The sequence below is a fragment of the Sus scrofa genome, chromosome 2, assembly GCF_000003025.6.
Source record: "Sus scrofa isolate TJ Tabasco breed Duroc chromosome 2, Sscrofa11.1, whole genome shotgun sequence".
Classification (NCBI taxonomy): Eukaryota; Metazoa; Chordata; class Mammalia; order Artiodactyla; family Suidae; genus Sus; species Sus scrofa.
Window position 1 is genome coordinate 148,565,612 of NC_010444.4, and position 14,565 is coordinate 148,580,176.

Genomic DNA, 14,565 nt, shown 5'->3' on the forward strand with positions numbered 1-14,565 from the left:
TGCAATTTTACTCAACTAAATCCTTACTGCAAAAACCGGGAAAGAAAGTGGGATATTTTCTGAAGATCACATCAAGGCAAGGAATCAAAGACTGTCGCTGGTCCAGGAAAGTCTGTGCTTTGTCCTCACTTCACCAAGCCCTTCACAAGCCCCTACCCAGGAGGCCATCTCTCCACACTGAAATCTCATTGCTCCCGACTCCCAGGAGTGGAGTTTTATTTTACTATTTTTTTATTCCACTATAGCTTATCTACAATATTGTATTCATTTCAGGTGTGTAACATCGGAGTTCAATATTTTTATAGATGACACTCCACTTGAAGTTTAGGGGTGGGATATTTCAGCGCGGCAGATGTGAAAGATTATCTCTACTTCAAATCAAGTCCACGTCTACAGAGGACTTTTTTCTTTTTACTGCTGCGTTTGCAGCAAACAGAAGTTCCTGGAGCCAGGGGTCAAATTGGATTCCACAGCCAGGTCCTATACCACACCCACAGATGCCATGGGTCTGAGCCACATCTGTGACCTATACCACACCTTAACCCAGATCCTTAGCCCACTGAGGGAGGCCAGAGATGGAACCTGCATCCTCACAGAGACACCAGGTCCTTAACGCACTGAGCCACTGCGGGAGCTTTCATACTCGTGTTCATCCGTAATCTGTTAGATGTATGTGCCTCGGGAATCAGCTCATTCTATAAACTTATGCGGTTCGTAGTTTCTTACTGGAGAAATTTGAAATCATTTAAATCAGAAGAGTAGCTGTAGTAGGAAAAGAGATAAGGAGACATTTGCAGAGGCCGACGCTTAGTAGAACAGTATGCGCAAGGGACCGGGTCTCTCTGTGAAGCTCTGTGTAGGGGATGCTCCTTCTGACAGTGCCACCTAAGTGACTCCTCTTACAGCCCCTTAGAGCCCCGTGACTTCTCTCCTTAACATTCAGCACAAGTTTCCAGTGTCCACTCAGTTTTTTAAACTATTTCATCCACAAGGGTCTCTCTCTAGAGCCCTGGCTAGTCTACAGGCTCCATAAAAGTGGAGACTCAATTTCTACTGTATTACTGTTGTACCCCCAGCACTAAGAGCTGTGACTAATTCAGGAAATATCTATTAGCTCAATCAATGGCCAAGTTAAGGTCATCTGGAATATTGTTTTAAAGACGTAAGTTGCGTTCAGTCTTTATGTTATTATTCATGAGTGACTAAAGAGCAAAACCAAATGACTCATGGTGTTCTTTTTGTTTTACAGTCAACTTTGACCACTTTGAAATTTTGCGAGCCATTGGAAAAGGCAGTTTCGGGAAGGTGAGACCCAAAATGATTAACCCCTAGAGGCTATGTAGCTCGGGGAACAGAGAATCTGAGAATGTTCCAATTATTCAGTTACTGGGACCACAGTAAAGAGTAGTTCAGAGATGTTTTTATCATGGATTTTTATAAAATTATGGCCACAGTTTAAGGAAAGTATGTGACAGGCGGTTAGGTAATGAACGCTTGTGTTCTCAGTCTTATCTCAAAGTACAGAGTTTCAGACTTTCTCTAACGAGGAGAGTAAGATTTCATCTTCTTTTCAACGTGTAGCAGTACCTTCTCAGTGGAAGAATCAAATCTTTTCATGTGGGAAAGAAGCCAACTGATTTCTGGGAGTTGAACCATTATTTTTGCTTTTAAAAAGCTGTCATAAAAACCTACTATAAAATCTATACACATTCAGTCTAATTTTTCTAAGAATCTTCTAGGTTCAAATTCTGATGGTTAGTTTCTTGGTGGAGACAGACTTTCGCAGAGTGACTTCAGATTTTACATTGAACTTGCATTTTAGAATCATCTTATGTCAACTTTATCAGGCATTACATGAACTCCTAAAAAAATTTCAAAAGTATGGACATCATGCGTAGTGTTTTCTTCCCAGTGCTCCAAGTCCTGTTTGGTGGCATTACCTATGGTTGTCAGAAGAAATTCTTTGCACAATATTGTTCAGTTTGACAGTGGAGTCATGCCCATTTCAGTCACTAAGAGCAGAATAAGGATGTCATTTGTTATTGGGAGAGTCCTGATATGGAGGCAGCTGGTTTCCTCAAAATACTGCCTTAAAAAAAAAAAATCCCAAAAACCAAGAACAGCCCAGCATGTTTGAAAAAGCAGAGCTTTAGACACTGATTTGGTGTAGGAGAAGAAAGTGAATTTTTTTTTTTACTCTGAAATCAGAGCTAAGTGGCAATTTTAATAGCAGAGAATTTGCAAGGGATAAGGCCTCCAAGCCTCGTTGAAGCACAAGTTCCTTCTGTCTCAGGTCCCTGACCTGTCGCTTGGTACTCACTCCCACTCTGATCGGCGCCCTTAGGTCTGCATCGTGCAGAAGAGTGATACCAAGAAGATGTACGCGATGAAGTACATGAACAAACAAAAGTGTGTGGAGCGCAACGAGGTCCGAAACGTCTTCAAGGAGCTCCAGATCATGCAGGGGCTGGAGCATCCTTTCCTGGTTAACTTGTGGTGAGTGGTTTTCCTGGACGGATACCCCTGCCTTCACCCCCAACTCCTTTTCCATAAACACACCCTGATTTCTACGTGTGTACCTGCAAAGCCCTCATTAGGCTCGCCCCTGGGACTTTCCTTTGCCTTAGTTTCTTTGAATTTATAATGAAACAAAATTATAAATTCTGGTATCCCCAGTAAATACTTCTCAGTTTAGCTGCCATACTCCCTCTTGTCCTTGAGGTCAGCTTTTTTTTAAAAGCATTGTCATGGAGTTCCCCTCGTGGCACAGGGGAAACGAATCCAACTAGGAACCGTGAGGTTGCAGGTTCGATCCCTGGCCTTGTTCGGTGGGTTAAAGATCCCACGTTGCCGTGGGCTGTGGTGTAGGTTGCAGACACAGCTTGGACCTGGTGTTGCTGTGGCTGTAGCGTAGGCCGGCAGCTGTAGCTCTGATTAGACCCCTAACCTAGGAACCTCCATATGCCACAGGTGTGGCCCTGAAAAGACAAAAAATAAAAATAAAAATAAAAATAAAAAATAAAGCATTGTCATTAAATAGGCTGACAAGGAAAGAGTTCAGATTTCTTCTTAATCATTAGCTCCTTCTCCCCATCAATTGTGGGGCAGGGACTTGGAGTGCAAAGTATGGAATTGCTGGCAGACATGAGGGGACTGTTAAAACTTGTACAAAATGCTTTCTTCATGAAATGATGGGCAATAAACCTGATTTCCTTGCAGCATACTTCTTAAGCAGCCACCCATCTACCTGGGAGTTGGAATAAGACTGAGTGCTCCTTTTCTTATCAAATAGACCTTAACACAACTGGAGCTAATTTATGTCAGTACCTGGACATTAAAAGGCTGTGATCTGCTCCCAAAGCCATTATTATAATCCAAGGCTTAGAAAATGGTGGAGAAGCTTGCATTATCTATTACTTCCTGCTCATTTCTTACACATGGACGTCTTTATGTGGCTCCCTCATTTTGCTCTACATTTTAATGCGTCTGTTATGTTAAAAGCCAGTTCTTAAAGCTAATTTAGTAAGACGTTTTTTTAAATATGCATACCAACCCGTTCCTGCTAGAAAGGGGGAAAAAGAAATCTCAACAGAGAATATTAACGGAAAGATCATTGAAATGTCACCGTGTGTTTAGAGAGATTCCTCTGAAGGGATCAGTGCATAAAACCTGTCTCCCTCCATCTTTAATGAATTCAGTTCACTTAATACACAATTTGCTCCAAGACTCTGTGTGGCAGTTGAAGAGAAGATGGTTCGTGTGACTTAGAAATAGGTGCGTTAGAGTTTATGCACGACTCAGACATGGAGAGGCTAATTCTGGCTCAGCCCCGATGGATGTAATCAGTATTTCAGAGTGGCCTATTCAGAATGCTGCCATGTAAAGAGTTAAATGGATGCAGCTCTTTCTTTCCCGTCCTTAGCAACCATCAAATTGCCTTTTTCCCCCCTCTCTTCACAATGATGAGCCTCCCTTTGTTCAAAGTCACATGTTCTTTCTTCCCAAGTTCAGCTAATTTTCTTCTTTTAAGAACAGAAACCTTTCCTAAGGACACACGTAGCAGCCTTTTGCCCTTCCATGCCGGTCTCTCATCACTGAGTAGGCAAAGGCGATTTCATTCTATTTCCCCCCCGCCTCTTTTTTCAAACAACATGAAGTTGTGAGACTTGAAGCTGACCAAAGCTTACAGATCTTGCTATGTGCGCACTTGGTGTCATGTTAACAACATGGTCTGCTCCATGATGCCGACCGGGTGATAACAGGACATATCTTCTATGCTGCCCTTCTTCTTACTTCTGACACCAGGTCTTACAGTAAAACCCTGGACATTGTTAAACTGATAGAGGAGAGAGAAGAAACACCCCTACCCCCATGATCCTAGCACCACACTCAGAACTGGAATCTGGGAAGAGGCATTCCCAGAGGTACAGCAGAAACCGCCTTTGTCCTTCAAACCTTGTCTTCAAAAAGCATCTTTATTCCTCCTAATAATGCTTTCTGCCTCAATAAGTATAGAGCATAGTAAATGTCACTCTTTGCGTATCTGTTGAGCATCTTGTGCTTCAGGAGGTGTGGCTATAAGGGATTTACTTTGTCATTTTAAAGTCACAATGTTATAAGATAGGGCTAATGTGTGAGCTTGGGTGGTTTCTGTTAAAGAAGTGTGACAAAGCGCTCTGATCGATACTCAGCACATAACCCCCATCTTATAAATGGTAGTTCTGACTCTCTGTGCCCCCCTAAGATCTAACATTCTGAATGAGCCTATCACTGATGGCCAGTGTAGACACCTCAAAGACAAACTCTTCAAGTTTGACCCCAAGGCATCACGGCAAGTTGTGTGTGTGGCGAAGGAAGGGGGTGTCTTTGATTCATTCCCTGTAAGAGCAGTATGTTTGTCCTGTTTTCCACCCTTATTCTGCAAATCAAAGAAAAGATTGTATTATGCGCAATTTAATCAGGACTTTTTTCAGTCCTGAGTTTAACTAGCCTGAACGTTACATCCTCAGGAGCCAACTTTCTTAAGAAGCCTTGTGTGATTAATAAAATAACAGCAAAATTAAAAAACAAAACAAAATCTAAAAACCTCCTCTTACCCATTCCCCTATTCTATTTTGCTGCTATGCCATGTGGGCGTGTCCATACTGCTTTCACTCAGCTTCTCATGGATGCTCAACATGCCCCATCCTCTGGGGATGTGTTCAGAAAATGCTGGTTTTCAGGATGAAGGAAAACATTGTTTTTCTTTCAAGTGGCTTTTACACCAACTGGTTTATGAGTAGGTTGGTATAAACACACCCACATATGATCTTAGAAAACTTTTCTGCTCATTGCAACTTGAGAAACAGAAAATCACATGGCAACATGAAAATTCTCCAGTAATCCTATCACCTTGAAACAACCACTCCTAACAGTGTGTACTTTCCAGGAAAATGTTTGCATTTGGTTTTCTGATTTTGACTGTGCATGTGCCCCATTAATTGCTTTGTTCAAGCATAGTATTTCCTGGACATCACAAACTATAATTAGAGGTGCCAGATTAAATACCAGATGCACAATTAGATTTGAATTTCAGATAAATAAGCAATAATTTCTAGGTCTCGATGACATACTTGAATCGAAAACTACGCATTATCTGAATTTCTGGCTTAAGTGGGCATCTTGTATTTTTATTTGCTACATCATGGGATGCTCACGTAACAGCTCAACAGTGGGCCCATGGTGGTGAGCAGAGCAGACAGAGCCCCTGACCTGTCTCACTCACATGACCAGTAACTGTGAAAGGCTGTCATTAGTCACTTGCTGCAGGAATACGTCAACTGTGAGAAGCGCCTGAAGGGATTAAGAACTAAGAGCGGTGTGGCGGAGGGGTGCATTGAAGGGTTTCTGGGAAGGAAGATCTCGCTGGCCCGGGAGCAGGTGTGTTAAGGGTGGAAGAACATTGTGAATTAAGAGTCATCCTCCTCGGTCTCCAGGGACCTGGCCCCACTCAGAACACAGTCATCAGATAAAGGCCACGCTATAAAGTGAAGCCTGCCTGAAGGAGCTGGCATCCAGGAAAAGCAAATAAAATCTTGCTGCGAGCCCCTCCTGAGGGCCTCTAACAAAGCCCTGGCAACCACAGCCCATAAAGCCATCCATCTCCCCAGCCCTGCCCAGCATGGCTGCTGGCTTCCCCGGCTGGTTTTGTTAATTGCAATGCTGCCGGCAGCTGCTCACGGCCGCCAGGGTCTCTGTGCTCCTCACCCACCTCTCCTGTTCCTGTGAACCCCGAGGGTCCCTGTGTGGTTTCAGGAAATGAGGAGACAAGATTGATTTCACTGGAAAGGACCACTCAAAGGGAGTGTGAAAAAAAAGTCTTGTCGGATGGCTCAACACAGCTGCCTACGTGGCCTCCCTGGAAGCCGCCTCCGACCTCTGTGACTCAGAGCACAGTGCGTTTTCATGGAGTCGGAGCTGACGGGAACTCAGGTTAGCCTTCAGGGTCCTGGCAGCAGCGGCTGACGGGAACTCAGGTTAGCCTTCAGGGTCCTGGCAGCAGCGGCGAGAGCTCCCCAGTTAACGGAGCTCTCTTACTTTGGGTTCGACCTTCATGACCGCAGGTATTCAGCCCAGCACCCTGGGTGCATAGAGGTTATGCTTCCCACTTTACACCTGCAGAAACTGAGGCTCAGAGAGGTGAAGCCATGTCCCCACAGTCTCACAGCCAGGGCTCAAACCCAGGAATCCTGACTCCCAAACCCCTGCTTTTCCTGCTATACTCTACCCTCCCCCACAGACATCCTGTGGGGCTCCCTTACAGATATGGGAGAACATGGGATTTGTTGCGTTTATCATCCTCCACACCCACAGGGGATGCAGACCCATACGGCAGGTATGCATCTTGTGTTCACTGCCTGGTTCCCCAGCTGCTACTGCAGTGCCCAGCTCACAGCCAGTGCTCAGCAAATGAAAAAACAAACCAATGAATGAAGTGAATTAGCAGTGGGACCAGGCATCTCACTTCTGGTTTATCCTCTTTTCCTATCTTACCTTTGCCACCTCCTACATGCACTCACAGCCTCATATAATCATCCCCACTGCAGGACCTGAGGTCAGAGAGACCCAAGTTTGAATCCCTATTTCACAGCTTGGCAACTGCATAAATGAAATAAGTGACGTTGTGTATTTTGCTTGGTTTCCTCACCCATAATTGAGAATAACAGCGACATCCATTAGCAGACAGTACTGCTACAAATAAGAATATGTATAAAAGCATCTCACACATAGTAGATGTTGAAAAAACATCGGTTTCAAACAAACAACTCTGAGCCCGCCCCCTGCCTGAAACAGAATGTTTCCTCTGAACCAGAGACACTTCTAAGATACTTAACGTGACAAGAGCACCTGAACTTGAACTGGCTTAAGCGTTAGAAAGTCTTGTGTTCCAAACATTTTTTAACTTAAACAGTTTCTTTTGTATAAAATATGGAAGTCCAGAAAGTTCTATGAAGTTAACAAATACCCATATTCCATCATTCAGAAAAACTGCTGTGTTAGTTTCCTATTGCTACTGTAACACATTCCCACTACTTTAGTGGCTGAAAACATGAACTACCTAAGGTTAAAACTATTTTCATAATATAATGAAGACATTATCTTCTTCTTCTTTTTTTTTTTTTTCGTCTTTTTGCCTTTTCTACGGCCACTTCCCGCAGCATATGGAGATTCCCAGGCTAGCGGTCTAATCAGAGCTGTAGCCACCAGCCTACCCCAGAGCCACAGCAATGTGGGATCAGAGTCAAGTCTGCAACCTACACCACAGCAATGCTGGATCCTTAACCCACTGAGCAAGGCCAGGGATCGAACCCACAACCTCATGGTTCCTAGTTGGATTCGTTAACCACTGAGCAGCAACGGGAACTCCTGAAGACATTATTTTCCTTTTGCTCTGCGGGGCGATTTGCACCTCAAATTCACAAACAGACAAAGCTAATCAGAACAGTGATTATCTAGGGAAGGTGAAGTTAACTAGTGGAAAACTATTGGAGTGGTTGAAAGATTCTGACTTTATTGTGATGTTGCTTATATGAGAGTATGTATTTGTAAAAATTCATTGTTACACACTTAACATCTGTGCATTTCATATAAATGAATTTTACCCCATTAAAAGAATGTGAAAACATTTTAAAAACACAAATATTATTATCTTACCATTCTGAGGGTCAGAAGTGCAGTCGGTCTTATTGGGCTAACACCAAACTGTAGGCAGAGCTGCTCCTTCTGAAGGCTCCAGGGGAGCATCTGTCTCCTTATCTTCTCCAGCTTCTTGGGGCTGCCCCATCATCAAATTCCTCTCTGATGCGGACTCTCTGCTGTCCTCTTCCATCTTTTAAAGACTCTTGTGATTACATTGGTCCCACCTGTTGATGCTGATTCTCTCCTGCTCAAACTCTAGCCAGGCTTCTCTGAGCTCTCCAGGAGGAGACCTAGGTCTCTGCCCTGACCTGTAAAGCTGTGAACCAAAACTAATATTGCTACCGGCAGCTCAAGGTTCTATCCTTAGGATCACTCTAGCCCCCTTAGTGTTTGCCCCAAAACTCAAGGCTGTCAGAAAAATGTATTGTTTTTCCGGGAACACCTGAAATAGAGCCAGCTCTCCCAGCTTCGATGGGAGGGGAGGAACCTAACTTATAGCGTGTTAGTTAACCCAGGTGGGTTTCATTTGGACCAACCCTACGTCGTCGTCTTTGTAAGTTTTCACTTGCCCAGCTCTCCTCAGCCTCCACCCTGCTCGTCACCCCCTTGTTCCCTCATCCTCCCTTTAAAACACCCAGTCACGTGTGTACAAATCAAAGTTGAGTTCAGTTCACACGGGACAGTTTTCCTACTATAATGGGATATTACTGATTAAAATCCATCCTTCTTACTTTAACTAGTATCCAGCATCATTATCTTCCGAGAGATGTGATTAAATTGAGGATCCTGAGAAAGGGAGGTTATCCTGAATCACCCAGTGTCTTCGCAGGAAGAGGTCGACCTTGTGTGTGGCCTTGATAAACTCAGAGGGGTGGGGAAGAAGGGACAGTCCCTGAAAAAGAATATAGCAGAAAGAGTGTTATTGTGTGGTCAATACATGTAATGTTCCATATAGTCGATGACAGACTGACTGATGGACTAACGGCGAGGAAACTGGTCTTTATAATTCAGACATTCACTTATTCATTTACTCATCAGTATTATGAAGGATTCCTTTATTGCAAACAACACGAGGAACGATAAGAAATTTTAAGCTAAAAAGAAATTCTTCGAAGGTATAGGTAGCTTACAATTATTAGAAGTAAAGCTGAAGGCCATCATTAATAAGTCCACAAATAACAAATGTTGGAGGGGTTGTGGAGAAAAGGGAACCCTCCTGCACTGTTGGTGGGAATGTAAACTGGTTCAGCCACTATGGAAAACAGTTTGGAGATGCCTTAGAAATCTATACATAGAACTCCATATGACCCCGCAATCCCACTCTTGGGCATATATCTGGACAAAACTCTACTTAAAAGAGACACATGCACCCGCATGTTCATTGCAGCACTATTCACAATAGCCAAGACATGGAAACAACCCAAATGTCCATCAACAGATGATTGGACTCGGAAGATGTAGTATATATACACAATGGAATACTACTCAGCCATAAAAAAGAACAAAATAATGCCCTTTGCAGCAACATGGATGGAACTAGAGATTCTCATACTGAGTGAAATGAGCCAGAAAGACAAAGACAAATACCATATGATATCACTTATAACTGGAATCTAATATCCAGCACAAATGAACATCTCCACAGAAAAGAAAATCATGGACTTGGAAACAGACTTGTGGCTGCCTGATGGGAGAGGGAGGGAGTGGGAGGGATCGGGAGCTTGGGCTTATCAGACACAACTTAGAATAGATTTACAAGGAGATCCTGCTGAGTAGCATTGAGAACTCTGTCTAGATACTCAAGTTGCAACAGAAGAAAGGGGGGGGGGGAATGTAATTGTAATGTAAGCATGTAAGGATAACTTGATCCCCTTGCTGTACAGTGGGAAAATAAAAAAAAGTAAAATAAAATAAAGCTGAAGAAGCAGGTCTCAGGAATTCCGGTGAGGAACAAAGGCTGTTCTGGGGGACTGTGGGCAGCAGGAACTAATGGACAGACTCTCAAGGCTGCCTCAGCTGGGATGAATCAGATCCAGCCAATTTTCTAACCTTGCATCACCCACTCAAGGTTCAAAGTCCTGGGAGAAAATTCAGTTGGCCTTGCTCAGAAAACATGCCTGGCCCTTGGCTAGAAGAGTGAAATAAATAATGTCTCCTATGTTGCTGGCCCAAGCAACTTGGTGAATAATTGTGTCCTTCTCCGAGAGGGGCGATCTGAGCATACTTATTGTCAAAATCAAGAACTCTCTTAGCTGTATTGAGTTTGAGCTGCATCTTACTCATCCAAATAGGGCTGCTGAGTAGGTGGTGAGCCTGGAGCTCAGAAGAGAAATTCAGGGTCCAATGAGAAGTAAAAAGAAACATGAAAATGGGAATCATTGGCTTATGAATGCTATTTAAACCAATATAAATACCAGTGACCCAGTCGTACATGTGTATAAATTCCCTTTCTCATATTATCTTCCATCACAGTCTACCCCAAGAGACTGGATGTAGTTCCCTGTCCTATACAGCAGGACATCATTGCATATCCATTCTACATGTAAGAGTTTGCATCTACTCACCCCAAACTCCCAGTCCATCCCTTTCCCTCCCTCAACCCCCTTGGCAACCCCAGGTCTGTTCGCTATGTCTGTGAGTCTGCTTCTGCTTTGTAGACAGGTTCATCTGTAAAAATCTTGAATTTAAATGTGGTGTAATTCATCAGCCTTTTCCTTTATGGATAGTGCCTTCTGTGTCCTGTTTAAGAAAGCTTTGTCTATTCAAAGGTAAAGATATCTATTCCGTTTCCTAGAAGCTTTGTTTTTTAGCTTTTGCATTTAGATCTACAACCCAGGATCAAGATTTATCTCCCCCCATAGGGATATCTATTAACCCAACACCAACCACTGAAGCTTTTATGCCTTCCTTACAGCATCACAGGGACACATTTGCTATAAGTCATCACATGCATGTGGGTTTCTAGGTTCTGCTCTGTTGATCTCCTGGTGTACCTTACATGTTTGTCACACTACCTTAAGTACTATAGCATTAGACTGGTAAAAGAATTCAGCAACATAATTTTTCTTCTTGGTTAGCTTGATTATAGGTGGCCCTTTTCAAATCCATATAAATCGTTTAATCAGCTTGTCAATTTGTTTTTTTTTTTTTTTTTTTTGGAACGCACCCATGGCACATGGAGATTCCCAGGCTAGGGGTCTGATCAGAGCTGTAGCTGCTGGCCTACACCACAGCCACAGCAATGCCGGATCCGAGCCTCATCTGCGACCTACACCACAGCTCACGCAATGCTGGATCCTTAACCCACTGAGCGAGGCCAGGAATAGAACCTGTGTCCTCATGGATGCTAGTCATATTCATTTCCTCTGACTCCTCAATTTATATTTTAAAGTTGCAGGTATTTATATTGGGTAACATTGAATTTATAGATTAATTCAGGGAGAATTAACATATTTTAAAAATATTAAACCCTGCAATTTATCCAATTATATATATACACACACACACACACATACACATTTATACACATGTAATTATGGTATCCCTTAATTCCTATCTTGGTTTCAGTTTTTAGCCTAGAGATTCAGCATATCTGTCTTTAGGTTTATTTCTAGGTATTTAATGTTTTGATATGATTACAAACAGTAATTGTTTATCAAAATTTGATTTTCTAGTAGTTTGTTGCTTGTTTATCCTAACAGTTGATTTTTCATATTGACTTTGTGTCCAGTGGCCTTGATAAATTCTCTTATTCATTCTACCAGATGGCCTGTAGATTCTTTTGCACCTTCAATATTTACAACTGTCATTAACTAATGACAGTTTTGTTCTTCCTTTCCAACAATTACTTGTTGTTTTCATGCCTATTGTATGTGCATTGAGAACAAGTGGGATATAGTAGTCACCTTATGTATTTGTCCCGATTTCATTGGGAAGGTTTCCAGGATTTCAAGATTCACTGTAAGCTCTTCGTAGATATCCATCATCACAACAAGAAAGTTTTTTCAGTTGTAGTTCAATAGAAGTTTTTCTGTATTATGGATGAGCATTGAGTTTTGTCAAATGTATTTTTTTATCAAGATTATTTCTGGGCGTTCCCACTGTGGCGCAGTGGAAACGAATCTGACTAGGAACCATGAGGTTGCCAGTTCCATCCCAGGCCTCGCTCAGCAGGTTAAGGATCTGGCATTGCCGTGAGCTGTGGTGGAGGTCACAGACGCGGCTCGGATCTTGCATTGCTGTGCCTCTGGCGTAGGGTCCAATTGGACCCCGAGCCTGGGAACCTCCACAGATGTGGCCCTAAAAAGCAAAAAAAAAAAAAAAAAAAAAAAAAGACTATTTCTAATATATTGTGAAGTAAATCAATTGATTTGCAAATCTTTTTTTAAGGTTTTCATTTTTTTATTAAATTGATTTACAATGTTGTGCCAATTTCCGCTGTACAGCAAAGTGACCCAGTCTTACATATATATATAGTCTTTTCTTATATTATCTTCCAGCATGGTCTATCTGAAGAGACTGAATATATAGTTCCCTGTGTTATACAGCAGGACCTCATTGCTTATCCATTTGAAATGTAATGGTTTGATTTGCAAATCTTAAAACAACCTTGAGGGGTTCCCTGGTGGCCTGGCAGTTAAGGATCCAGCATATCACTACTATGGTGCAGATTTGACCCCTGGCCCAGGGAACTTCCTCAGGCCACTGGTGCAGCCAAAACAATAACAACAACAACAAAAACCTTGATACTAAATTAAATTCTAGTTGGTCATGTTCTGTTACCCTTTTGTATATATCACTAGGCATCATAATACATATTCTAAAATACTTATTTTATGTATTTTTAATATAAACATTTATTTTATTATGTATATATATTTTTTCATGTGCATCAGCAAGCTTTAACACAGAGTTTGAGCCAATAAAGAAGAAGGACCTAGTAATATAGATAGAAAGGGGAAGTAGCCAGAGCAAGCTGGCGAAGGTGGTGAGATGGAGGTGATTTGGGGCACAGGTACATGGGCGGGCCTTAGGTAGAAGCAGGACACCTGTTTTACTATACTAGGAGAGAAGCAGACACATCACTGTTTATAGTATTAAAGTGGTGGATTTGTTGGTGCAGATGAAGTGGTTCTCACACCACTGCCTCTGACCTATGAATCATCAGTCGAGAATGAGGAGTGAAGCCAGGATAGGAAATTTTAAGGAAAGAAGCTGTGAAGTGACAAAGTGTGAAATTAATAGAGAATGAGGACTGTCTAAATATCTAATTGAGACTTGTGGTTATAAATTTAAAATGAATCCAATCAACACTGTGTTTTTCTCCTTAGAGTGCACTTAATAGATATCAGTCTGTTTTTGTTTCCATTTTAAAACATTTAGGTGTATTCAATCAGGACTGGAGTTTAATTGGGAGAGCTAACTTCATTATGATAAAATTTGGTGAACTGAAAAGTATGTTTTGAGGAAGTAGATGTAAGAAGTAGATTCCTAGAGAAAACTTAAGGAAATCACATACATGTGAAGTCACTCTAAGATGGCTAGTGTTTTTGAGAATTTGTTTTTGAGGCTTTGTGCTAAAATAGTACATATCTAATCGCATATATCTTCAAATCCTGTCTCCTATAAAATAGGAAGAGCATTTGTCCCTTTATAAGCATGAGTGAGCTGAGGACGAGAGCTTTGATTCCTTGCCAAACTACAAAACCAGAAAGTCATAGAAAATCTGTATTCTAAATCCCACCCCCCAAATTCTTTAAGACATTCGGTGTTAACTTATATTTCATTTTAATGTTACTCATATATGTGTCATTACTTCCAAAACCCTGAAGCTGAGTTTTAAATAATTACACTCAACTGCAAAATCAATTTTAAAAATTTTCAAGAGCCATGTAACATGAGGAGTTATCATGTTTTAGTGAAACAAAATCAGCACTTGTAACTTAATATGTTCCCATGCGAGAAAAACATTGCCTGTTCTTGCTTCCCTGGTAGCGTTCCAAGTATTGGCCATCAGAAGCAGAGGTGGATGGAAAGGCTGGTGGGAGGGGAGCAGGGGGGTGGAGGAGAGATCTAAACATTTCTGAAGATGCAGTGGGTCTCCTTTGACTATGAAGCCTAGTCCAGGGAAGGGACGTGGGATGCATTAAAAAGGCAAAACAAGGAGAAGGACGTGGAGGGGGAAGTGAGAGTCTCCGTATTCGGTGGCTGTGCCGGGAAGTCCTCTCCCTGCCCTGGAATTCCGATTCAAGGGCAGCGAGGTCAGTAAGGAAGTCAATTGCCCTTCTGGCTCAAGAGGCAGAGGGGTAGGCGATACCACGCTCCAGGTGAGCTTTTCCTCTCTCCACTTCATCTGCTCCGGATGAATCAAAACGTATGACTCAGCAC

General features: G+C 42.3%; 1 protein-coding gene across 1 annotated transcript in view; it reads left to right on the forward strand.

Moving 5' to 3' along the window:
- STK32A (serine/threonine kinase 32A) overlaps positions 1-14,565 on the forward strand; it is a 143,784-nt gene that overhangs the window by 45,804 nt on the left and 83,415 nt on the right. Inside the window, 2 exon segments of the mRNA XM_021084962.1 lie at positions 1,250-1,305; positions 2,345-2,496. Of these exon segments, the coding sequence (XP_020940621.1) occupies positions 1,250-1,305; positions 2,345-2,496 (208 nt within the window).